The sequence below is a fragment of the Nelumbo nucifera genome, chromosome 1 (genome assembly GCF_055504915.1).
Source record: "Nelumbo nucifera cultivar China Antique chromosome 1, China Antique-T2T, whole genome shotgun sequence".
Taxonomy (NCBI): Eukaryota; Viridiplantae; Streptophyta; class Magnoliopsida; order Proteales; family Nelumbonaceae; genus Nelumbo; species Nelumbo nucifera.
In genome coordinates, this window is record NC_142649.1 from 14,243,827 (window position 1) to 14,271,287 (window position 27,461).

Here is a 27,461-nt window from a genome sequence, read left to right on the forward strand (position 1 = left end):
GTCCTGGCCGCGGACTCTAGACAAGGTCCCTCAATCCACAGCCATCGCCAATAGTTTGGGCCACTCCCTGCGAGAACTATGCCTGACAACACGGAGGCCAGCAGCACCAATGCGGAGCCGACAAAGAAGCAATGGAGACACCGTAGAGCTCGCCGAGCTACAATCCAGAACTTGCCCGAACTCCTCAAAGGAATGGAGGAAGCGAGCTCGGGAGCAGTGAAAGCCACTCCGCTCCTCTTTGTGCCATCTTCCCTGTCTCTCGAACTCCTAGCCGTCCCAATGCCAAAAGATTTCAAGGTACCTCCCCTGGACAAGTATGATGGATCATTCGATCCGAATGATCATATAGATTCTTTTCAGTCCTAAATGCACTTAATTGGAGCAGGTGAGTTTTGCATGTGTGTAGCTTTCTCTACTACATTTAAAGGGATAGCTCGCACATGGTATAGAAACCTCGCACCCGGGACAATTAAGAGTTGGGCGCAGTTCGTGCAGATTTTAACCTCACACTTTATCACCAGCAAGAGGTGTCCGAGGTCCCAAGAAAGCCTTCTCGGCATAGTCCAGAGGGAGGGGGAATCTATCCGTAGTTACATCAAGAGATTCAATGATGCATGTCTGCAGATACCTGATCTAGACCCGCAGTGAGGCTCACAACAGCTAAAAGAGGCACAACGCACAAAGAGTTCAAGTGGCATGTGGTTGCCAACAAGCCCAAGGATGTAACCAAATTCCTCAAGCTCGCGGACCAGTTCATCGGAACAGAGGAGGAGATGAACCAGAAGAACAAGAACGCACTGGAGAAGAGGAAAAGAGAAGGTGAGACCTCAACTAACGGGGACATTAAAAGGAAGAAAGAACCAGCTCGGGGAGGAAAGCCAGACCAGTCTTTCCGAGCTCCTCCAGCTGAAAGGACGAATTACACACCCTTGAACGCGAAGCGAGCAAAAATCCTCATGGCGATCAAAGATGCGTCTTATGTGAAGTGGCCACCTCGGATGAGAGGAGACCCGAATACTAGAAATAAAAATCTGTATTGCCATTTTCATAGAGATCACGGTCATAGCACCGAAAATTGTAAAAACCTCCGCGATGAGATAGAAGAACTCATCCATCGCTGGTATTTAAGAAATTTTGTACAAAGTGATAATAAAACAGGATGGCAGGGGGAGCAAGGTAGAGACACTCCCGAGTCCAGCAACAGCCAAAATGAGTAGCCGCAAAGGCAGCCACCCGAAGAGAGGCCAGTTCGGGGAACAATCCAAATGATCACCGACGGACCGATCGTCGCGGGCTGCACCTCAGCTGCAGCAAGGACCTTGGCTCGTGAGATCGAAAGAGAAGAGCGGAATCCCCCGAAGTGGCCAAGGATGGAGGAACCGATTTTCTTCACCAAAGATGACGCACGCGGAGTCCAGTACCCCCATGATGACGTGCTCGTTGTAAAGATGAGAATCAATGATTTTGAGGTAAGGCGTGTCCTCATCGACTCCGGCAGTTCGGCGGATATACTCTTCAAGGCTGCATTTGACCAACTTCAGCTTCGGGAAAGCGATCTCAAGCCTGCGAACACTCTCTTGGTGGGCTTCAGCGGAGAGGAAGTCAGGCCCTTGGGGAGAGTTACAGTACCTGTGGAGGTCGGCACATGGCCTAGTATTGTGAGATTCGACCACACTTTTCTAGTGGTCGCGACTCCCTCCCCGTACAATGCCATAATAGGTCGGCCAATCACCCACGCTTTACACGCAGTGGTGTCCACCTATTATTTGGCTATGAAGTTCCCAACGGACTTCGGAGTAGAGGTAGCGCAGGGCGACCAGCTCGAGTCTCGCAAATGCTACGTCGCCGCCCTGAAAGGCAAAGCCAAAGTGGCCGATGACCTCGAGTTGGAGTGACCTGTAGAGCAGCATGAAGAGTGAGCTATGCCCATTGAAGAGACGGTCGTTGTACCTACTTCGATAGATGATCCAGCTCAGACTCTCTAGATCAGCGCTTCAATTGAGGAGCCTCTACGATCTCAGCTAGTAAGCTTTCTACTTAAAAATTTAGATGTTTTTGCATGGTCCGCGGTAGACATGCCCGGCATAGACCCCGGAGTCATTACTCACAAACTGAACACTGATCCTGTAGTTTGGCCCGTTAGATAGAAGAAACGCAACCTAGCCCTAGAGCGTTGGAGAGCAGTCAACGAGGAGGTTGGGAAGCTCTTCGCAGCCGGTTTCATTAGAGAGGTCCATTACTCGAGCTAGGTAGCCAACTCCGTTCTGGTAAAAAAGGCCAACGGTAAATGGCGCATGTGCGTTGATTATACCGACCTGAATCGAGCTTGCCCGAAGGACTGCTTCCCACTTCCAAGATAGACCGTTTGGTGGATGCGACCTCAGGGCACGAGTTGCTGAGCTTCTTGGATGCTTATTCGGGCTACAACCAGATCAGGATGGACCCTGTCGATGAGGAAAAAACGACCTTTATAACCGAGCTCGGCCTGTACTGTTACAAGGTCATGCCCTTCGGACTGAAAAATGCCAAGGCAGCTTTTCCAAGACTTGTAAACCGATTGTTTGAGTCGTTGATCGGCAAAAAAGTAGAGTGCTATGTAGACGACATGGTCGTCAAAACCCAGTTTTTGAATGATTTAATAAAAGATCTGCATTCTGTTTTTGAAATTTTGTGCAAGTTTAACATGAAATTAAACCCGAACAAGTGCGCTTTTGGTGTCACCTCGGGTAAATTCTTAGGTTACATCGTCAACCGACGTGGCGTTGAGGCCAACGCTAATAAAATTAAGGCTATCTTAGATATGACACCACCTCGGAAATTGAAGGTGGTTCAAAGGTTGAACGGTCGCATAGCCGCTCTGAGCCGCTTCATGTCTAAATCAGCAGATCGCTGCATCTCTTTCTTCAAGGCAATTAAAAGAAGCAAGGGCTTCGAATGGACCCAAGAGTGCCAGCTCGCTTTTGACGAGCTCAAAAGGTACCTTGCTAGCATCCTGGTGTTAACCCGACCCGAGGAGGGAGATATTTTGGAGTTGTACCTCTCCGCGAGTGACGAGGTAGTCAGATCGGTACTGATAAAAGAAGTAGATCGGGTCCAACGACCCATCTATTATGTTAGAAAAGTGTTGCAGGAAGCAGAGACAAGGTATCCAGAGATCGAAAAGTTGGCGTACGCGCTAGTTGTTGCAGCTCGGAGACTTCGACCATACTTCCAAGCTCATACGGTTGTCGTCCTCACCAATAAGCCTCTGAGGCAAGTCTTGCTCAAGTCCGAGGTCTCCGATAGGTTGACGAAGTGGGCCATCAAACTCAGCAAGTATGACATCCAGTACAAGCCGTGAACTGTTATCAAGGCCCAAGCCTTAGCCAACTTTGTCGCGGAATGCACTTTCAGCACCGAAGTCCCCAGGTCGGACAAGCCCGAGCACAACGAGGAAGCTTCAACCAGTGCAGCCTCTCTCCTAGTTAGATCGAACCCGACCTGGGATGAAGAGCCCTGGATCCTCCATGTAGATGGCTCGTCAAATCAACAGGGTAGCAGGGCTGGAATCGTTTTGTACGGGCCAAGCGATGTGAAATTGGAGTATGCGCTACGCTTCGAGTTCGCTGCGTCCAACAATGAAGCGAGTACGGGGCGTTGATAGCTGGGCTGGCCCTAGCGGGTGAAGTAAAAGCTAAGCACATCGTTATTTACAGCGATTCCCAACTCGTGGTCAACCAGGTCACCGACGAATATGAAGCTCGCGAGCCAACCATGGTCGCCTACTTAGCCAAAGTCAGAGAGGCTCTGCTCAATTTTCAGTCATACTTCATCAAGCAAATCTCGAGATCCGAGAACGCTGAGGCCGACGCCTTGTCCCGATTAGCCAGCACAAGTGATAACACCATGAGAACCGTGTACATAGAGAACCTGCCTCGGCCTAGCATTCTCGGGGGGGTAGAGGAGGTCGCTCCTGTCATACAAGCAGAGCCGAGCTGGGTTGATCCACTCGCGAGCTACCTGCTACACGGGACCCTCCCTACAGATCGTAATGCTGCCAGAAGGGTAAAGCATCAGGCAGGCAAATACGTCATAATAGACGGATGACTTTACCAAAGATCCTACACGCTCCCTTATCTGTGCTGCTTACGACCTTCTAAAGCCGAGCTCGTGCTCCGCGACACTCATGAGGGCTTGTGCGGCGGACACATGGAGGTAGGGCTCTTGCCCAGAAGGCGCTATGATAGGGATATTATTGGCCAACGATGAAGGCAGATGCGATCGAGTTTGTGATAAGGTGTGACAAGTGTCAGAAGCATGCCAACATCCCCCACCAGCCCGCTGCCGACCTAAAGTACCTTACCAACCCGTGGCCCTTTGCACAATGGGGGATCGATATACTCGGACCGTTTCCACCAACGACAGGACAAAGGTGGTTCTTAGTGGTAGCAGTTGATTATTTCACTAAGTGGGTGGAGGCCGAACCTCTCACAATGATCCCGACGCGAAGTGTGTAGAATTTCTTCTGGAAAAATATAGTTTGCCATTTCGGACTAGCCCGAGTGCTCATCTCTGATAACGGCAAACAATTCGAGGACATTAAGTTCCAGAACTGGGGCAAAGACATGGGAATACAACAAAATTTCACCTCGGTGGCGCACCCTCAAGCGAACGGTCAAGCGGAGGTCATAAACAGATCCATTCTCCGCAGAATGGAGGCACGTCTAGCCCGAGCTAAGGGACTGTGGGTAGACGAGTTGCCCAGCGTACTATGGGCTTATCGAACCACAGTGAAGACCGCAACGGGCGAGACCCCTTTCAACCTCACTTACGGCACGGAGGCAGTGATCCCAGCCGAGATTGAGGTCCCTATGCTATGCCTAGAAGCATATGACGATGAAGCAAACAAGGATGAACTATGCACCAACCTCGACCTACTTGATGAGGTACGGGACCTCGCATACATTAGGACCGCGACCTACCTGTAGAGAGTAGCTCGATACTATAATGCCAGGGTTAAGAAGCGGAACCTATGCTTCGGAGACCTGGTTCTTTGTAAAGTCATGGTACCTGAGCCCGATGTTGGTAAGAGCTCGGGCCAAATTGGGAAAGACCCTACCGAGCAAAGCGGGTATTTGGGGAAGGAACGTATGAGCTTGAAACCCTATAAGGGAAGCAGATACCTCGGGCATGGAATATTGTCAACCTAAGGCAATATTACTTGTAATTACCGAGCTGAGTGGACCACAAGTCACTCATTGAGCCTAAGGGCCAAAGTGCGGAGCTAAACCTCGACACTACAAGACCCAGTCGCCTCTTTGGCATGGGCGAACTCTAGAAGTGAGTGGACCACAAGTCGCTCCTCGAGCCTAAGGGCCAAAGTGCCGAGCTAAACCTCGACACTACAAAACCCAATCACCTCCTTGGCATGGGCGAGCTCTAGAGGAGAGTGGACTATAAGTCACTCCCTCAGCCTAAGGGCTAAAATACCGAGCTAACAAAGGACCTCGACACCATCAAAGACCTAGTCGCCTCTTTGGCATAGGCGAAGTGGTAAGGCACACCTAGCTCGGGTATGGATACCTGTAATGGTTGTTATGACATGTAGCCTGTGTGCAGACTGGTCGGGCGTATACCCTACAATGTCGCTCACTTCAGCAAATTACTCCTATGTACGGGGTGGCAATTCGGGGTAACAGCTAAGAAATCCCTACCTCGATCACCTAGCTCGATGACTCAACAGTTCGGAGAAAATTACATAATTATGATAAAAAAGGAGGTAATTGCTCGACACTTGCAAAAAGAGTATTTCATTAATTTTGTAGTTCATTACAAGGACAAAAAAGGAACAAAAAACGCCGAGCTCGCAGGCTCAAAATACAAAAGACCACTTGGACTACTTAGGGGACTCGTCACTCTTGCCCGAAGCCTCCGCGGAAGTACCAGCCTAATTGGTGGCATTGACCTCTCCAATGTCATCATCACCCTCCTCCTCGGAGTCCGGGTCCTCAGCAGCTTGGAGGGCTACCTCTCCTGTGATTCGCGAAGTTGTGATGGCTCTTACGTTGAGTTGCGGGAACTCGCGCTTGATCAACCACTTGCTGAGCTTGAAGCCTTTGCGGTAGGCCTCCACTAGCGCCCCATCGAACTCTTTCGAGCTCTAATAGTCCTCAACGGCCTTCACCTTGGCCTCGTCCAAACTCTTAAGGAGGATCTCTATTTGTTCCTTAACATCGGCCTCGAGGCTCTCCACCCGACAGCAAATCTTCCTTCTCCGACATCAACACATTGATATACTCTTTCTGAGCTATCGCGTCGCTCTCTAGCCGGTGGATCTGACCGTGAGCAAACTTCAGTTCGGTATGAGCCTCGCGAGACGAGCTCTCGGCAGCCAGGGCCCGGTTCAAGCACCTCTCGGATTAGAGAGTCAGGGCATGCACGTTGGAGTTCACCTGCCAAGAGCACTAGTTAGTACCGACAAAGCAACAAAACCAGAAATTAAGGCAAGACAAGACTTTCCACCATGCAATGAGTAGCGGCCCAAGCTCCGAGCTGAGTGGTCGATAGCTCGGACCAGCTCTTGACTTCATCAGCATATATCGCCCCCTTGCTTTTATGGAGGCTGTATTCCGGAGTCAAAATACTCCAAACTGCCCCTTCGTTGCCCAAAGAAACTACAGCTGTAGAAGGAGCGGGCTCCAAGGGCACCTCGGGTGCATGAGGGCTTCTCTTCGGCTCCTCGATCAGGTCGATCACCTGAGGAGCACTCGGAGGTTGTTCGGGCTCGGGAGCCGGGGGCCGTGGAGATTCGATGCGAGCTCTTTTAGCAGCCCGCTTCTTCCTCCCCTTCATCTTTCCGAAGAGCCTGCCCGCGCTGAGTTGCTGCATGGGGCCTATAATAAAGCTCAACATTATCGATGCTACCAAGAAGAACTACCAACTACTGAGGTCAAATACTAACTCTAAACCAAGGTGACCTACTAGGACTCAGGCTGGCCTATATGCGCTTGTCCTAGGCGATGTAATCCTTGTAGTTGAGGCCGACCTCCGCCCAAGATTGGAGCGTCTCCCTTGTTTTCAGGTCCAGCCTAATGCCGGAGTCCTGAATGGCCACCCTCCAATGAGTTGGGAAGGGCCACCCCGCGGGATTGCGGACTACAAAATAATCCCACTTCCAGGCCGGGATTTTACTAGGGAGGTCGTGTAACATTTTGTAGCCTGGGCGAGGGGACAGGTAATAGGTCCGCCTATGCTCGGGAAGGACGCAAGAAACATTATTCTTTATGGATAAGATAGAGGAGAAAATGTCGAGGTCAAGGGGCAGGGCGTAGTCAAAGCAAACAGAAATTGTCCCGACCACATTCCGGATGGAGTTCGGGTGAAGTTGGTCTATGGTGACATCGAAGTGCTTCAAGACTTCTATGATTAGGGGGTGTAGAGAAAGACGGAGTCCAGCCATGAGCTATTCTCCGAAGATCACGATCTCATCATGATCGTGTTCCCAAGGGAAGTTGCCCGCGGGAAGGTTATAGGTATACTCCCTCGGGAGGTTGTACTTGTGTATTAGGGCCCTAAGTCTATCTACGGTCATGGTTGAGGGACCGAACTTGTCCAGCACCCGGCCTCGAGAAGAGGTGGATGTCGGGTTATCTGAGGCCTCCCACGCCTCATATCTGAGACCTCGAGAAGAGGTGGACCGAACTTGTCCAGCACTTGACCTCGAGAAGAGGAAAAGCTAGGGAGACTCGCTAAGAAGAGAGACCGAACTGGAAGACTGACGAACTAGAAAACCCGAGCTGAGGACTTTAACCGCGACCTCAAGGCAAATGCTAGTGAACTTATGGCGGTGAAAATGACTCGGGTCCCCCCATATTTATAGCCGCAAGGTCAGGGGATCAACGGTCGAGATCAAGAAGATCTGATGGTTCTTGAGAAAACCGGTTGCACGACCCTCAAGGTCAAAATCAATTTAGTGCATTTTTTGGCGTTCACGGAATCTATAGATCGCGTGACATCCGCGCGTAAACCGCACGCGACCTGGGTTATACTTGGTTGAGCCGAGTAGCAGAACTGGTTCGACCGATGAACTGTTTGATTGGATGGCCTGAACCTCGAGCCAAATCCACCCGTCACGCCGTGAACTCCCCGCACCAGGTTAGGACCCCTGGCCCGGGGAGTGGGGGCAATTGATGGAGGGTGATTTGGCTCGACCTCATAATGAGGGGACACGTGGACGTGACTCGACATAAGTGACAACTTAGTGTAACGAGCTCGCTGATAGTTATAATTATATAACCCTAGCAAATGCAATAGTTATCAAGTAGTATAAAGATATCGTTCCCACGAGGATTTAACAAAATAAGTATTAGAACTATAGCTTCCCTCAATTATTCGAACAACCGAATTCTAACAATAGGAACTACTGAAAAGATAGAAAAAGAAAGAATAAAAACAAAGGCAAAACTTGCAACGATCTAGTTGGAAACGCTAGGACTATTGGTCCACCTAACCCTTTCAATGGATATCAATTTATTAGATTAACCAAGATAAGTATTATTTTCATAAGCTGAAGTTTTTCCAAATTTATTTAATATTCCCTCTCAGGATATATTCCAAATTTATTTAATATTCCCTCTCAGGATATATTCCAAATTTAGGGGTGAGTGCATTTTATGCTCCATCTCACCCTTTTCTTTGGCTTCTAGGGTGAGTGCATTTTATGATCCATCTCACCCTTTTCTTTCGCTTTTAGTGTGAGTGCATTTTATGCTCCATCTCACAGTAGTCACAATTTTTTTTTTGAAAATAACAATCTTGCACTATCATTTTTTCAAATTTCACAGGAGCACCACCATTCTCATTCTAATCCATTGACTCATTAATGTGGTCTCAACATGTCTAACAAAGCAAGTTCTAGAATAATCAAACTGTGTTTGACACTTAACCGGAAAGTAATTAGAGCAAGATGCTCATTTGCTCAAAAGCTCACATAAGGGTTAAATTTGTATTGAATCTTGCCTATTGATCATTCAAAATAATGAGGTACCTATCGTAGCAAAAAAAAAATTCAATTATTCATGCTTGCAACCTATCTTGTCTATTCAACCTAAGCACATAATTCATGATAGTTTGAAATCATTCAAAAACAAGTTTGTAGGGAGCAGAAATTTCAAAAAGAAATGTTAAAAAGTGATGATCGAAGCATGCTAGAGTTAACCAAAAAATTATCAAATTCTCTCCCCCACACTTAGTCTACGTATTGTCTTCAATGTAAGGTAAAAAGAAAAGGTGGAAATAACTTAACTATAAAAACAAGAAGAGAAAAAAATAAAAAAATAAACTTCCCTGTTTTTAATCATAAATCGGTTCCTCCAGGTCTTGTAGTTGCAACTTCCGATGTTTTCCCCTCTCATCTATCATGAGTGGGTTTAAATCTGGAATAGGGCCTGCACAATAGATGGGAGGAGTTTTGTGTGAGCTGGAGGTGTTTCAATGGAAAGTCGCAATTGATCGGTAGAGGTCGGTCCATCCAATGGTAAAAATTTTCCTTGTCTTTGCTTGAACTCTTCTTGACCGGCCTCCAAATAGTTCAAAACCTCTTTAGTTTCTTCATCCAAGACCTGCACATTTTTATAAGAATTAAGACTACAACGTTCTAAAGGATCATCAGTATCAACTTCAATTGCTCAAACATCAATGCAATCGATTGCATATATTTCATGTTCAATTGTGTTGGGACAATTCATGGTTTTAAATACATTAAATACTACTTTTCACCATTGATTCTAAGAGTAAGTAGACATTTCTGCACATCAATTAAAGCATTACCAGTAGCAAGAAAAGGTCTCCCTAAAATCAAGGGCATTGTCCTATCTTCCTCCATATCCAACACAATGAAATCAACAAAAATAATAAAATTGCCCACTTTGACTAAGACATCTTCTACTATTCCCCTAGGATATTTAATGCTTCTATCAGCTAATTGCAGGGTAATAGTAGTAGATGTTAGTTCATGCAATCCAAGTTTTTCAAATATAGAATATGACATTAGATTTATACTGGCACGTAAATTGCATAAGGCTTTTTGAAATTCAGTATTTCCTATGGTGCAAGGTATAGAAAAACTCACTGGATCCTTAAGCTTTGGGGGCAATTTATTTTAGAGAATGGCTGAGCATTCTTCGTTTAATTTGACCATCTCGCATTCCTCCCATTTCCTTTTATTTGACATCACCTCCTTAAAAAATTTGGCGTATTTTGGCATCTGCGACAATACATCAAGAAGAGGGATGTTAATATGTATTTTTCTAAACACTTCTAAAAATTTCTCAAATTGCTTATCCAAGTTAGTTTTCAAAACTCTTCTAGGGTAGGGGAGAGGGAGTTTAACAGCATCTAAATTCAGTTTAGGTGTACTCCCTTTGGTCTCCTTTTGTGAATTGGTCACTTCAGCTTTTTGATCATCATTCTGGGTCTCGCCAATAGTCTTTCCACTTCTTAAAGCAATGGCATTCACTTGCTCCCTTGGGTTCTTCTCTGTATTGTTAGGCAATCGTCCTTATCTTCTCTTTGACAACATGCTCACGATCTGCCCCACTTGAACTTCTAAGTTCTTAATAGATGCCTCTTGATTCAAGAATCTCTTTTTGTGATTTTAGAACTTTGCTTCAATAGTATTAATGAACTTAGAAATCAGGTCTTCCAAGTTTCCCTTTTCTTGTGGGGGTGGCTGTTGTTGAAATCCCATGGGTGCTTTTTGTTGGTTGTTGTTCCATGAAAATTTCGGATGACTCCTCCACCTGGGTTGTATCTGTTCAAATAGGGGTTGAAATTCGGCCTGCCACCATGTGAAATAAAATTAACACTTTCATGTGAAGCAAAAGGAATATCTACCGGACAGTTATAATTAATGTCCTAATTGGCCACAAAGATCACATGGATTACTAGATGACACATTTATTGTTGCAACACTAAGATTGTCTAGTTTTTTATTCAAACTAGCAAGTTGTGCAGATAAAGCTGTAAAAGAATATATATGGTGTACTCCCTTTCGATTAGTTCGGTCATTATTCCATTGGTAGCTAATTGATACCATTTCTTCCACGAGATCATAGGCTTCCTCTGGAGTTTTCCTTATGATTGTGCCACATGCAGCTGCATCAATAATGGTGCGATTAGATGGAGTAATACCATTATAAAAAGTTTGAAATTGACGCCAAACTGGTATTCCATGGTGAGGACACTTCCTAAGCATTTCTTTAAATCGTTCCCATGCCTCATACAAAGATTCTCTCTCTAGTTGAACAAAAGTAGTGATATCATTAATCAATTTTGCTGTTTTAGAGGGAGGAAAATACTTAGCCAAAAATTTTTGAGTCAAATCATTCCAAGTAGTGATACTTCCTGCAGGGAGTGAGTTAAGCCAATCCTTAGCTCTATCACGTAATGAGAATGGAAAGAGCCTAAGCCTAATAGCATCATCGCTAACTCCATTATGCTTGAATGTGTCACATATTTCTAGGAAGTTAACAAGATGTGCATTAGGATCATCACTCGACAACCCACTAAACTGAATACTCGTTTGGATCATTTGGATGATCGCAGGCTTGATCTTGAAATTATTGGCTTGGATTGTTGGCTTGCAAATGCTAGAAGTAGCCCCATCCATTGTTGGACAAGCATTGTCCAAAAGAGTTCGATTTGCTTTTGCCATCTCTTCTTCTGCTAGTTCACCCTTTTCAACCGTTTCTCTTTCTTTACTTTTGTTGGCTCTTTACAGTATGGGAATGGTCTCTATTTCAGGATTGAATTCTACTAGCTCTTCTCCTCTAGTGCATGTCATACATTAAGCAAGAATTTGAAAATATAATGATATAAGAAAAAAAATAAAAATCCAAATTAATCAAAGTTAACAAGTTCTAATATTATTTTAGGATTAAATCCCTGACAACGACGCCAAAAACTTGATAGCTATAATTATATAACCCTTGCAAGTGCACTAATTATCAAGTAGTATAAAGATATCGTTCCCACAAGGATTTAACAAAATAAGTATTAGAACTATAGCTTCCCTCAATTATTCAAACAACCGAATTCTAACAATAGGAACTACTGAAAAGATAGAAAAAGAAAGAATAAAAACAAAGGCAACTTGCAACGATCTAGTTGGAAACGCTAGGACTATTGGTCCACCTAACCCTTCCAATGGATATCAATTTATTAGATTAACCAAGATAAGTTATTATTTTCATAAGCTGAAGTTTTTCCAAATTTATTTAATATTCCCTCTCAGGATATATCAAATCTATGTCTATCAAGTAACTCTTCGATCTCTCGACTAGAGTTCTCGTGATAGAGATGCAGTAAGTTCTATGAAAAACCTGTGTCATCAGATGAATCATGTATATATATTCATATATATACCATTCAATTCACACTATGAATTATTTAGTCCACTATATGAATTCCTCTCTCGATTCATTCATATAAACCAAATCAATTAAGAGGTGATCAAACTCCTAATCGCATTATGCATAATTACTCATAGACAATATGAAAATAACAATCTTGGATAAATCAGAATAAAAATCAATCCATTGTTGTGGTTAGGCTTTCCACAGCCCTAACTACAAATAAATTAATTTATGATAAAGGAAATAAAACAAACACAGGGTAAGAAAGAACTCATGATGTCGCCTTTGAAACTGAGATCTATGAGCTTGCCTTCTCTTTGCCGCCACCTTCCTCTTTTTCTCCTCTTGCTTTGTTTCGAAAATGGATTGATTGATGCCTAAAGCTAGTCTGCCCCCCCTTTATATAGGTTTAGGGGGAGGGGCTGTTTCCAACTCCTTTTACGAGTTCATTCCAAAAAATAGAAAGTCCTAATTAGTTTTGATCTAATCCTATCATATCTCTTATCTAGTAATCTCAATCTTCTTTATCTTTTTAGGATTACATTTGAAATTTAAATCTGATAAAATTATTTATTTTTGAATTTGAGTTGGGTTTCTTTAAAAAATTGGGCTGCTACAAGGCTTTTCTACGAATTGGGCTTCAGCTGTGAGCTGAGCTTCTCTACAAATTTGTTTCTTCTTTGGGCCCGAGTTTGACCTTGATGCAGACCGAATCTATCAAAACCCAAAACATGAAAGTTGTGGAATTCTCCCTTATCTTTCCGTTGCATTTTGCATAATCCGAATCGGAGTCCGGATTTGAGAGTTATGCTCAGATTACTGAATGGTTCCAAAACTGTGCAAAATCATCCGATTAGACTTGTTTCTCTTCTGTCGCCTTTTTGCTTGCCCTGAATCGAAATACAAGAGTACTGAGTCCAATTAAGTGTTAATTAAGTGTAAAAGAATGAATATTTAGGGATAAAAAAATGATAATTTTTATTCACATCACTCGCTCCAACTCTGCGTAACGAGCTCACTATAACCCAGCTTGACAGCTCGCCACAAATGGTAGCTCGCTACAAGATAATACTCCGTTGCCCCGAGCTAAGACTCTCCATGTAGGGAGCACCCCGAGCTAAGATTCTCCCAAATAGGGAGCATCCCGAACTGAAGACACTTTGGGTTGAGCTCGTTAGCTCCCTAGCTAGAATATGCTCGCCCCTGTCCAAACCTAGGTAGGCCACCTCAGAGACCTGCCTCGGATAGGAGCTCCTTAGCATATCACTAGCTGCTCGGTGTAAGGTAACTGTAGAGCAGCTCGGCGTATCGCAGGGGGTTTCCTGTCTGACAACCGTACCTGCCAAACCTGGAGACTGTGCCCACGTCTCTCGCCTTGCGGCATCGTGCCTGCTCGGTGGGAACGATATCTTTATACTACTTGATAACTAGTGCACTTGCTAGGGTTATATAGTTATAACTATCAAGTTTTTGGCGCCGTTGCCGGGATTTAATCCTAAAAGAATATTAGAACTTGTTAACCTTGGTTAATTTGGATTTTATTCTTTATTTAATGTGTTCAAATTCTTGCTTTGTTCAGATTAATTAGTGTATGACACGCACTAGAGGCGAAGAACTAGCAGAATTCGACCCTGAAATAGAGAGAACCCTTTGCATACTGAGAAGAGCAAACAAAAGTAAAGAGAGAGAGAAGGTCGAAGAAGGCGAACCAGTAGAAGAAGTTGAGATGGCAGACGAAGCAAATCGAACTCTTTTGGACTATGCTTGTCCAACAATTGATGGGGCTACTTCTAGCATCAGCAAGCCAACGATTCAAGCCAATAATTTCGAGATCAAACCTGCGATTGTCCAAATAATCCAAACGAGTATTCAGTTTAGTGGGTTGCTGAGTGATGATCCTAATGCACACATTGTTAACTTCCTAGAAATATGTGACACATTCAAGCATAATGGAGTTAGCGATGATGCTATTAGGCTTAGACTTTTTCCATTTTCATTTCGTGATAGAGTTAAGGATTGGCTTAACTCACTCTCTGCGGAAAGTATCACTACTTGGAACGACTTGACTAAAAAATTTTTGGCTTATTTTCCTCCCTCTTAAACAGCAAAATTGATTAATGATATCGCTACTTTTGTTCAACTAAAGAGGGAATCTCTATATGAGGCGTGAGAACGATTTAAAGAGATGCTTATGAAGTGTCCTCACCATAGAATACCAGTTTGACGTCAAATTCAAATTTTTTATAATGGTATTACTCCATCTAATCGCTCCATTATCGATGCAGCTGCAGGAGGCACAATCATGGGGAAAACGCCAGAGGAAGCCTATGATCTAGTCGATGAAATGGTATCAAATAGCTACCAATGGAATAATGACCGAGTTGATCGAAGGGGAGTGCATCATATAGATTCTTTCGCAGCTTTATCTGCTCATTTTGCTAGTTTGAATAAAAAATTAGACAATCTTAGTGTTGCAACAATAAATGTGTCATCTTGTAATCCATGTTACCTTTGTGGCCAATTGGGACATATAAATTCTGATTGTTAGGTAGGTAATCCTTTTGCTTCAGACGAAAGTGCTAATTTTTTTTCTCATGGTGGCAGGCCAAATTTCAACCCCTATTCGAATACATACAATCGAAGGTGGAGGAGTCATCCGAATTTTTCATGGAATAACAACCAACAAAAAGCACCCATGGGATTTCAACAACAGCCGCCCCCACAAGAAAAGAAGAGAAATTTAGAGGACATGATTTATATGTTCATTAATACTGCTGAAGCAAAGCTTCAAGATCACAAAAAGATATTCTTAAATCAAGAGGCATCTATTAAGAACTTAGAAATTCAAGTGGGGCAGATTGTGAACATGTTGTCAGGAAGAAGAGAGGGACGAATGCCTAGCAATACAGAGAAGAACCCAAGGGAGCAAGTGAATGGCATTGCGTTGAGAAGTGGAAAGACTATTGGCGAGAACAAGGATGATGATGAAAAAGTCGAGGTAGCCGATTCACAAATGGAGATCAAAGGGAGTGCACCTAAACTAAAAGAGTTTTGAAAGCTAATTTGGATAAACAATTCAAAAAAATTCTAGAAGTGTTTAGAAAAATACATATTAACATTCCTCTTCTTGATGTATTGTTACAGATGCCAAGATATGCCAAATTCTTGAAAGAGGAGATGTCAAATAAAAGGAAATGGGAGGAGTGCGAAATGGTGAAAATTAACAAAGAGTGCTTAGCAATTCTTCAAAATAAATTGCCCCCATAGCTCAAGGACGCAGGGAGTTTTTCTATTCCTTGCACCATAGGAGATACTGAGTTTGAGAAAGCTTTATGTGATTTAGGTGCTAGTATAAATCTAATGCCGTATTCTGTTTTTGAAAAACTTGAACTGCATGAACTAACACCTACTACTATTACCTTGCAATTTGCTGATAGAAGTGTTAAATATCCTAGGGGAATAGTAGAAGATGTTTTAGTCAAAGTGGGCAATTTTATTATACCTGCTGACTTCATTGTATTGGATATGGAGGAAGATAGGACAATGCCTTTGATTTTAGGGAAACTTTTTTTGCTACTGGTAATGCTTTAATTGATGTGGAAAAATGTCTACTAACTCTTAGGATCAATGGTGAAGAAGTAATATTTAATGTATTTAAGACCATGAAGTATCCTAACACAATTGAACATGAAATATATGCAATCGATTGCATTGATGTTTGGGCAGTTGAAATCAACGCATATAAATTTGATGATCCTTTAGAAAGTTTCATTCGTAATTTGGAGGCTGGTCAAGAAGGGTTGACCAGGTCTTGGATGAAGAAATTAAGGAGGTTTTGAACTATTTGGAGGCTGGTCAAGAAGGGTTTAAGCCAAGACAAGGAAAATTTTTACCACTGGATGGACTGACTTCTACCAAGCAATTGCGACCGTCCATTGAAACACCTCCAGCTTTGGAACTTAAACCTTTACCTTCTCATTTGAAATATATATTTTTGGGAGAAAGTTCCACCTTACCTATGATTATTTATTCTAATTTGATAGGTCTACAAGAGGAAAAGTTGGTAAGGGTGCTCAAGCAACATATATTGGCTATCGAATGGAGCATTGCCGACATAAAAGGATTAACCCTTTGGTGTGCATGCACAAAATCTTGATGGAAGAAGGTTGCAAACCCAAGGCACATCCACAAAGAAGGTTAAATCCTAAAATGCAACAGGTAGTGAAGACATAAATTCTTAAATGGCTCGAAGCAGGTATTATCTATCTTATCTCTGATTCATCATGGGTAAGTCCTGTTCAAGTTGTGCAAAAAAAGGGTGGGACCACTATAATTTTAAATGAAAATAATGAATTGACTCCCACAAAAACAATAACTGGCTGGAGGGTGTGCATAGACTATAGGAAATTGAATGAGGCTATTAGGAAATATCACTTTCCTTTGTCATTTATTGATCAAATGATAGAGAAATTTGCAGGACATGAATATTACTGTTTCTTAGATGGTTACTCTAGTTATCTTCAAGTACCAATTGCACTTGAAGATCAAGAGAATACTTTTTCACTTGCCCATATGGAACATTTGCATTTAGGAGATGTCATTTGGATTGTGTAATGCACCGGCTACTTTCCAGCGTTGCATGATGTCTTTGTTTGGCGATTTCATTGATGATTTCATGGAAGTGTTTATGGATGATTTCTTCGTTTATGGATCATCATTCGATGTGTGTTTACATAATTTAGAACAGGTACTTCAAAGGTTTGAGGAATCTAACATTGTTTTGAATTGGAAAAAATGTCATTTCATGGTTAAGGAAGGAATAGTTCTAGGGCATAAAGTGTCATCCAAGGGCATTGAAGTGGATAAAGATAAAGTAGAAATGATTGGAAAATTTCATCCACCTCAATCCTTACAGGAAGTTGGGGGTTTTTTGGGCATGCAGGTTTTTATAGACGATTCATTAAGGATTTTTCTAAAATAGCAATACCCTTGACAAATCTTCTAATTAAGGATGTACCTTTTGAATTTGATGATAATTGTTTGCATGCATTCAACACTCTCAAGGAAAAATTGATTCAATCACCCATTGTATCAGCTCCTGTATGGGAACTACCCTTTGAAATCATGTGTGATGCAAGTAATGATACATTAGGTACAGTTTTAGGGCAAAGAAAAGATTAGAAATTTTATACCATTTATTATGCAAGTAGGACCATGAATGAAGCACAAAGAAATTATTCCACTACTGAAAAGGAATTATTTGCAGTAATATTTGCTATTGAAAAGTTTCGGTCTTATTTGCTCTTGTCTAAAGTCATCGTGTTCATTGATCATGCTGCTTTGAGATATCTATTTGCTAAAAAAGATGCAAAGCCCAGGCTGTTGCGATAGATTCTGCTATTGCAAGAATTAGATCTAGAAATTAAGGATAAGAAGGGTAGTGAAAATACAGTAGCTGATCATTTATCAAGGCTTGATGAAAATTATGTTGAAAACACTAATGATTTCCCATTGCATGATGAATTCCCAGATGAGCAATTGTATGCGATTAACATAAAAAATGAACCTTGGTTTGCTGATTTTGCTAATTTTCTGGCAAGAAAGGTGGCGCCACTTCACTTGACATATCAACAGAAAAAGAAATTTTTCTGTGACGTGAAGCGTTACTTGTGGGATGAACCCTACCTTTATAAAATTTGTATGAATGGAATGATAAGGAGATGTATTTTTGGGGAGGAAGTGCAAAGTGTTATAAGTTTTTGCCATGACAAGGAAGCAGGAGGTCACCATGGAGCATCAAGAACTGCTTCAAAAATTCTTCAGAGCGGTTTTTACTGGCCTTCGCTCTTCAAGGATGTTTATTCTTATGTAAGTGCTTGTGATCATTGTCAAAGGACATGTAATATCTCCCGTTGAAATGAGATGCCCTTGAACAATATTCTTGTTTGTGAAATTTTTGATGTTTGGGGCATCAATTTCATGGGGCATTTTCCTAAGTCTGTTAATAATTCATACATACTTGTGGCTGTGGACTATATGAGTAAATGGGTGGAAGCATGTGCATATCCAACTAATGATGCTCGGGTTGTTATTAAATTTATGAAAAAGTTTATATTCACTCGTTTTGGGACACCTAGAGCTGTCATAAGTGATGGGGGGAAGCATTTTTGTAATAAACAATTCGAGCATTTGTTGAACAAATATGGTGTTACCCATAGAATTGCAACCCCTTACCACCCTCAAACTAGCGGCTAAGTGGAGGTCTCTAATAGAGAATTAAAACAGATTTTAGAAAAGACAGTTAGCACATCTAGAAGAGATTGGTCATTAAAATTAGATGATGCACTTTGGGCTTACCGTACTGCATTCAAAACCCCAATAGGTATGTCTCCATATGAATTAATTTTTGGTAAGGCTTGCCATCTACCCGTTGAGTTGGAACATAAAGTTTACTGGGCTATCAAATTTTTGAATTTTGATTTGAGTGATGCAGGCGATAAAAGAAAACTTCAGCTCAACGAAATAGAAGAATGGAGGAATCAAGCATATGAGAATGCCCAGACTTATAAAGAAAGAACCAAAGCATGGCATGACTCCCGTATTGCAAGGAAGGAATTTATGGAGGGAGACAAAGTTCTCTTTAATTCTCGTCTCAAGCTATTTCCTGGAAAGTTGAAGACCAGGTGGAGTGGACCATTTGTAGTGGCTAAGGTATTCCCTCTTGGAGCGCTGGAATTACACAATGGTAAAGGAGACACATTCAAAGTGAATGGGCAGCGTTTGAAGCATTACATCGAAGGGGAGCAACCTATTCATTATAGCTCCACTCTTTCCTTGCAACAACCATGAAAGAAAGAGCAAAGTCAAGCTAAGCTCACGACTTAAAAGGAGCGCTTGTGGGAGGCAACCCATCGAGTTCAATTATTTTTGTTCGGTTATTTTTATTTATAGCTGTGATTTTTGAACATTTTTTATAGCAACATGGTCGTGGTTTACAAAAAGTGATATATTCTATTTTCCAACACAAACTAGATAAGGGCACTGAAGATGAGTTAGGTATGAAGGAAGATCGAGATATCCCTTCCACATCGAATGCGCCTCCACAAGCTGATTACGGAGAAAAACTTGGTAGCCTATTTCGCATCTATAGGATTTCAACATTCCTCCCCACTTCGTCGTTCAAGGAAGTCCCCTTAAATTTTCCTATTTTACTCAAAGTTATGGGTGAGCTTGATACATTGGGGACAATGTATACATTAAGTGTGGGGGAGGGAACTTTATAATTTTTGTGTTAATTCTAGCATGCTTTAATATCATCACTTCAAATTTTCATGAATTATGTGCTTAGGTTGAATAGATAGGATAGGATGCAAGCATGAATAATTGATTTTTTTTTTCTACGATAGGTACCTCATTATTTTGAATGGTCAAATTAAAAAAAAATGGGCAAGATTCAATACAAATTTAACCCTTATGTGAGCTTTTGAGCCAATTTTTCGATTGAGTGATTGTCAAACATGGTTTTGATTATTCTAGAACTTGCTTTGTTATGCATGTTGAGACCACATTAATGAGTTCATGGATTGGAATGAAAGTTGTAGTGCTCTTGAAGAAAGATAGTGCAAGTTGTTTTTATTTTCAAAAAAAAAATAAAGAAAAAAAACTGGGTGAACTGGAGCATAAAATGCATTCACACTAAAAGCAAAAGAAAAGGGTGAGATGGAGCATAAAATGCACTCACCCCTAGAACCCCGAACCCCATTTCACCTTGATTTTTAATACATTGAACTCATGCTTAGTGGTGGAGATGTGATATATAAGCAAGCTTATGGTAATAACATTCCTTGTTTTGACTTGAGGGGTTAAAGATACCTTAAACACCTTGAGTGCATAGAGTGAAAACCATGAGAGGGTATTTGAATCTTGTTGCATTTTGATTTTAAGAGAGATTGTTAAGACAATGAGTGCTTATTTTAGTCCTAAAAAGTTCATTTTGTGAATTGCTTATTTTCCTTGATTGTTGATTTGACTTGGGTTCATGAGGAATGGTGATTTGAGATTGTTCTCTGATGAATTGAAAAGGAGAAAGAAGTGGAAAATGGAAAAATTATTAAGTTTGGATTAAGGTATGCTTGAGGACAAGCATCATGTTTAAGTATGGGGGAATTTGATAGAGTGCAAAGTGTATATATTAATTGTAGATAATTCCCTTTTATTTTAACAGAAATTGAATACCAATTGGTGGAAATCTCCATCTATGGCGCAAGTTGAAGTGAAGAGAGGAAGGAGGCGGCGAACAAAGAAAGGAGTGAATTGCCAGGCGGATTCACCCCAAGAATTTCCTTTTATTTTGGAAGGATAAGATGGCAGATTTCATCCATATCTGGATTCCTATTTTTGTGCTAAGAAGATGAAGTTGTTTAGGAGAATTCAAATCCTATCCTATAGGAGATAATCTATAGGGAACCCTTATCTTTCCAGTATTATATAAAGAGAAGGGTTCCAAAAGAAAGACACACAGAAGATGGCGGCGGAAAAGGAGAATGAGACAAACAAGGAGCTGGATGGCGACAGGGAGAAGAGAAGCTCACCGATCTCAACCTCAAGGGCGATATCATGAGTTCTTTCTTGTACCTTGTTTGTTTAATTTCCTTTATCATGAACTAGTTATTTGTAACTAGGGTTATGGAAAGCCTAACCATGATCATGGACTGATTTTTATTTAATTTAACCAAGTTGTTTTTATTTCCATATTGTCTATGAGTTATTATGCGCAATGCAATTAGAAACTTGGCCGCCTCTTAGTTGATTTGGTTTATGTGAATGAATCGGAAGGGGAATTCATATAATAGACTAAATAATTCATAGTGTGAATCGAATGGTTTATAGGAAAATATATGCACGATTCATCTGATGATACAGGTTTTTCATAGAACTTAGTGCACTATCTATCTCGAGAACTCTAATAGAGGAATCAAAGGGTTATTTGATAAAAGTAGGTTTGATATATCCTGGAAGGGAATATTAAACAAATTAGGAAAAACTTCAGGTTATGAAAATAATAAATTATCCTGGTTAATGCAATAAATTGATGTTCATTGGAATGGTTAGGTGGACCAATAGTCCTGGCGCTTTCAATTAGATCATTGGAAGTTCAGTCATTGGTTGCCTTTGTTTTTATTTCTTTTATCTTTAATTTTTAGTAGTTAAAATTGCTAGATCCAAAATTCAGTTGTCCAAATAATTAAGGAAAACTATAGTTTTAGTACTTATTTTGTTAAATTCTCGTGGGAACGATATTTTTATACTACTTGATAAATAGTGCACTTGCTAGGGTTATATAATTATAACTATCAGAGATAAATAGATTTCAGTACATACAATCATTGCAAAAATCAACACCATTTTTCAATCACTTAATCCCCCTCCTATTATGCATTTAGTGGCTACAAGTTTCCTTTGAGGGTGGATTCAAATATTGACTTAATTATTTTTGCAGATAGAGGCACTATATCCTCAATTTTGGGCTCTTTTGGTCCTATATGTTTAACTAAATCTCTATTTTGCATTGGCATTGTAAGGGGGATTTCAAAGAACCTAGGGTCAATGGAGGAGGCAGAATTGAATGACATTTTATAGGGAGTCTAGTATGCTTCTTAATTCTCTCTTGGACATATTTTTTTTGTGTGTTTAGACTTAGTCAACGTGGTTCAAGTGCTGCAATCAATGGCTTTTCTTCCTTGGTCTTGCCTTTGGCTTTTGTCTAAGACCAAAGAACTTATTCAACCTTTTAGTTCCATCTCTTGTTGTTATGTAAACAGGAAGTTTAACACTCCAACCTATGTGATAACCCAAAGGGCTAAAAATTTATCCTATGGCTGTTTTTATCAAATTGATTACCCCAAGGGGGTCCTAGATGTACTAAATTTTGTTGATATTTTAGAAACAAATTGGGCCAAAACCAACTTAGGCCCACTAAAACTATTGCTATGTTTGGTTTGAAGGAAAAGGTAGGGAAAGGAAGGGAGACATTAGCTCGACACCTCGCCTGTTAGGAAAACCTTAACTCGACACTTTAGCAGCTGAGGGAGACCTCAGTTTGGCACCTCGGCAGTTGAGGGAGACCTCGGCTCGACACCTCGGCTACTTGAGAGACCTATAATCAAAGGTAGCTGAGCTTTTGACTCAAGCCGAGCTCGAGCTCAAGTCTCTAATTCAAATCGAGCTCGAGCCTGGTAGTTTATGAGCGAGCCTCTACAATGCAGGGCCCCCTCTACTAGTTCAACGTAAACAACAACTTTCACCTTTCACTACAATCGCCATACTTATTAGGTCAAAGCCAACAATCTGAATAGGACATTTAGGCTCTATTTGGCAACGTTCACACTTATTTCTGTTCTTTTAGAAATTCCTATGCTAGAACAAAAATTTTATTCTTTCTCTCTAGGAATAACATAGACGTTTGGCAAATTGTTCTTCGGAAATGGATTTTTGTTCTACAGAAATAGAAATAGTGTTTGAATACAAAAGCTTTTTCTTAACATTAGTTTTGCAAATCCATCCCCATTAAGTCTAAAATTAAACAAGTGTCATGTCATAACGATGTCTTCATGTTGTCCCTACCTAATCCTTGATAACTTGAGGATCAAAACAAAACTTGATTTAGAAATACTAACAAATCGCCAAACCAGCCACAACCATGGTTCTTCTAAAAATTAGACAAGAGAAATTACAAAGTTGTTGTAAAATCTGATTCCATTCCATTTTACAGAGAAATGAACATGGTTCGGAAATATTATTGACAAATCGCCAAACCATAACAGGAAACAGTTTTTCTCGCTAGAAATGGAAGCAACAGTCGTACCTTACCTGAGTACGTGATTCCCATCGAAAAAGAGTCGCCAGAGATTAGAATCGTCGGAGACAACCGTCCACTTGCGCATCTTCAACTCACAACTCCCTAGGTTTGTAGTGATAGAAGTTCGACCAAATGAAGTTTGCGATTAGGGCTTGGAGCTGGAGATTATAAGTTCCATGTGAAATGACAACATTGTCCTCTTTCTCATGTGGGAACACCGTGCATGTGTTCATAAAACATATAGGACATTGTGGGAACGGCATATTCCATGAGGATGTGTTCTTTGGGAGTGTTGATTTATCACTCTCAAAGAATACATTTTTTGGCTGCTGTTCTCATTCGAGAATGGCTTATTTCTTGCAATTTTTTTTTTAACCAAACATGTTTTTGTTTTGCCAGAGTGACAAAAATGAAAGAAACACTCTCACAGAACGTTGCCGAAAAGGGCCTAACTGCACCACCATCTTTTTTCTTCTCAAATCTCAATTGAGATCACCACATACTTTACAAAAGACTGCTTATAAGGAGCTGGCGTCTCTTGAAAGCAAAAATTCTGTTCACATAGTATTCAGCCGCTCATTAAGAAAATCAATATCTCATACATTTATGTTTAATTCATGAGTAATGTTTCCAATGTATTTACTTATAGAAATCCCATCGTGCCCACTAACCGTCCCATCACCTTTAGATTGTAAAGAAATGCATCGATGAGTCCTGATTTTCTTTGAGCCCATATCACATGGATTTTAAATGGTATTTCTTGTTTAACTTGTGACACGGGGTCACGGGCCCAAAAATTCCACTCATCCCTCTTGCTTCAACACCAACAATTAAACACATGACCTGAGCTTGTAACCCGGATCTCACCCAAACCCACATCCCGAAACATCACTCCCAGTAAATACTCCCTAATAAATGGTTGGGTTCCAATAAAAATTAAGACCCAATTTCTTTAAATCACTAAAATGTTGTTACTTCTTAGGAGTTAACTGATTTTAGCATTATTATATATGTAGATGGCCAAAATCATGGTAAGTATTATATGACTTTATCATTAATGTGTATGTGGACAAAGTAATGGCACTTTAGGTTGCGTTTGGAAATGATATAAATAAGTGTGAATGCAAATATGTAGAGTGTAAAATGGTTCATATAAATTGTAAAATTGGGTTAGTTTTGCACTGGCAAATTTATCTTCTTACCTAATAGACTTTTAGCTGTAATGGATGCAAATATGAATTCTAATGAAGTTTATGCTTTTTTTTTTCTATCAAAAGGCCCACTTGAATGCAAGTTTACTTCTTTTTTATTGATGTACTTTTACATCTTATTATCAATGTAATTATGCATTAGTCTGTCATTTGTAAATGCATAAATATAATGTTGCCAAACACAAGAAAAAATGAACCAGAGTGCAAATTTACCCTAAACCGAGATTTATACTCCATTTGCATCATTTCCAAACGCAGCCTTAGGAATATTATTTGATTTTAGCATGAAAAGTGTATATTTGGTTGATGGATTGGAGCTCATAACCTTGTCAAAAATTTATTTCTTAAAATAAAAAGCAAAAAGGCCCTATTTATAATTTTCAATTCAATCACTTTATTTTTATCAAATATCCCTTACTTAGATTTATTAATTAGATTCTAACATCGTACTATACTATAATTTTGGTGTTTTCATTGTTATATAAGTCAAATCATATATATCATCTAATCTTATCCATTTGACAATGGTAAATAGAAGTGTCGATCTAATCCCAATATAGGGTCCTAACAACCAGTCTCAACAACCATTGCATCCTTACATCTGAACGTCTTACAATGAAGGACAGAGTTCACATCAGCGCCCCACAACATCCCACATCCCAGCAGTGTATTGAGATCATCTTCTGATGATGTCTCATCATTTTTATACTTATTATTATTGGGAGATGCTTTTAATACACGGGATGTGCTGTGGGATGTTATGGGCCCCCCTTGTGGGGGTGATGTGAACTCTGAAGGATAAGGGAAATGTCCCGGATGTATGATTGCAATGGCTGTTAGGACCAAATCTGACTCGATAAATAGGTGTTCTTCTAGTTACCGAGTTGGCGAGTCACCAAAATATGGATTGATGTGCTGTAGGACGTTGTGGGGCCCCCCTTGTGGGTAGGGGTGTCGATTGGACTGGATTTGGTCCAATCCGATCCAATCCAATGTGAGTCCTTTACAAATGGACCAGGTCTAATCCAATCAAATGAATAATTTGGAATAGTCCAATTTAATGTTCAGACCGTCTAATTTGTTCAAATTTATTTTAATTTAGATTGGTTTCAACTCAAACCTGGTCCATTGACACCTATATTCTTATCTTATATCAATGATCTGGATATTGGCTTAATCCAACCAAATCCAATATAAATTTATTACGGATGGACCAGGTCTAGTCCAATCTAATAAATATTTTGGATCGGATTGGTCCAATCCATTATGTCTTTTTGGTCCGTCCAATCTGTCCAAATTGATTTTGGACTGGACGGGCCCATTCCAAAACCGAAATGTCCTGGATGTATGACTACAATGGCTGTTGGGATAAAATCCGACTCGATAAATAGGTGTTCTTCTAGTTACCGAGTTGGCGAGTCACCAAAATATGGATTGATGTTTTGTAGTCCTGATAATTCAACTTGCAAAACATGATGAAGTAAGATGCCACGAGGTTATTACCTTACAAAATTTGCTTATGTTTTTTTAGTTTTTTTTTTTTTTTTTCACATTTAAGGCTTTTAAGTGATGATAGTAATAAAGAGAGCATCAATCATCAAGAGGGACTATAAGCAAGGCTTTTAAAACTTGACCAAACTGGGAACCATTTGGGGTCCGGTTCCCGGGTCGAGCGACTTAACTGTTCGATCTGAACGGATGGCCTGCTCTGACAGAAAAACAAAAATAAAAAATAAAAAACATCCAAAAACCATTGTCTGGATTGACGATTCTATGGTTCAATCACCTGGGTCAATGATTTGCTGACCAAATCAACGGTTTTTGGCCAAAAAGTGATTTTGGGGTAAAACAAACAATTTTTCTGGTCCCACCATCCCGTCCGGCCCAGTTTTGAAAACCATGACTATATGAGTAGTGCCTCTAAAAACTTGAAGCCTTTATATATATATATATCAAAAAGATCAGATAAGGTTGGATTCACGATTCAATTATATATGGATTGAATTTGTGGCACCCTTATTAATAGGATCAAATTGGAGTTTGAATTGATTAGATAATTGCATACCATTAATTTGTAGCCCTAATCTCTTAGGTCCCATTTCAATTTCCAATTCAAAGACAACAATTATGTGTGTGTGTAATTTTATTTTTCAAAATAAAAGCAACTACCACATCACCAAATTCAGGATACTATGGCTGTGTTTGGTTTGAAAGAAAAGGTAGGAAAAGAAAGGGAAAAGTAGGGAAACCTCAACAAACCTTGTATATGCATGTTTCCCTACCTTCCCTTCAAACCAAACACAGCCTAAGTGTACTTGAACTAAAACCAGGAGTTGTAGGTATGGTTTTGAAATTGGGTTACCTTAAGCCTGGTAGAAAACCTACACTAGCTGTTAGGCTGAGTTTTGCTTCTATTCCCTTGTCTGCTTTTTTGCTTCTTTACTGGCTGGTCCTGTCAATTGTTTCAGCCTTAGATGAGTGATCAGCTGCTAGAAAAAAAGATGTATATATATATAACAGGGGCTAGTACATACCAGATGTACCAGCAGCTGACATGTTTACTTCTGATTTGGTATACCAGCCCCAGCCAGTGTTACACATCATATTTGTGGCAGGTACAGACTCTTCTGTTTTAGTCGACTGCAACTAATTAACTTGGCTGTGGATGATGCTAGGAGGGAGAATATAGAATTTAGCTAGTTGTGGTCATTTGCCTGGGCTAGCTATCTACTTAACTTCCAATTCCAGAATTATAATGGAAATATTTCAGATCTAAAGTTGCAGTCTTCACTACTCTCTCTAATTCTTTCTTTCCTTTCAAAAACACATGGGGAAAGAAGAAATTAAGGATCCAGAACCTTCTAGATTAGCTTGGCAAAATTTCTGGACTCCTCTCAATTTACCACCTACCCCACTATCAATTTGAGCATGCCAAAGCGCGCGTGCAGGAAATTCCCCCCTCAATTCTCAAGCATGTGCTTAATAGGGCTTGTGCAGGAG

The 27,461-nt window shown here is 40.8% G+C and overlaps 1 protein-coding gene and 2 non-coding genes across 3 annotated transcripts; 2 read left to right on the forward strand and 1 right to left on the reverse strand.

Moving 5' to 3' along the window:
- The first annotated feature begins 11,204 nt into the window (after nucleotides 1-11,204).
- On the forward strand, nucleotides 11,205-11,311 carry LOC148802931 (small nucleolar RNA R71). Its single transcript, XR_016081554.1, has one exon. It is a non-coding gene; the product is annotated as a small nucleolar RNA R71 (small nucleolar RNA).
- Nucleotides 11,312-14,118: 2,807 nt separating this feature from the next.
- On the forward strand, nucleotides 14,119-14,940 carry LOC104588104 (uncharacterized). Its single transcript, XM_010245924.1, has 2 exons — nucleotides 14,119-14,434; nucleotides 14,678-14,940. The coding sequence occupies exons 1-2, from the start codon at nucleotides 14,119-14,121 to the stop codon at nucleotides 14,938-14,940; spliced, it is 579 nt and encodes a 192-aa protein (XP_010244226.1).
- Nucleotides 14,500-14,606, reverse strand: LOC148802932 (small nucleolar RNA R71). The gene has a single exon (XR_016081655.1). It is a non-coding gene; the product is annotated as a small nucleolar RNA R71 (small nucleolar RNA).
- Nucleotides 14,941-27,461: the final 12,521 nt, after the last annotated feature.

What these genes read in the sequence shown, in the direction of transcription:
- LOC104588104 (XM_010245924.1), top strand. Translation starts at nt 14,119, where the DNA reads ATGGCAGACGAAGCAAATCGAACTCTTTTGGACTATGCTTGTCCAACA. An exon ending in TAACTCACTCTCTGCGGAAA is followed by an intron (nt 14,435 to 14,677) that starts GTATCACTACTT and finishes TTATCGATGCAG; the next exon opens with CTGCAGGAGGCACAATCATG.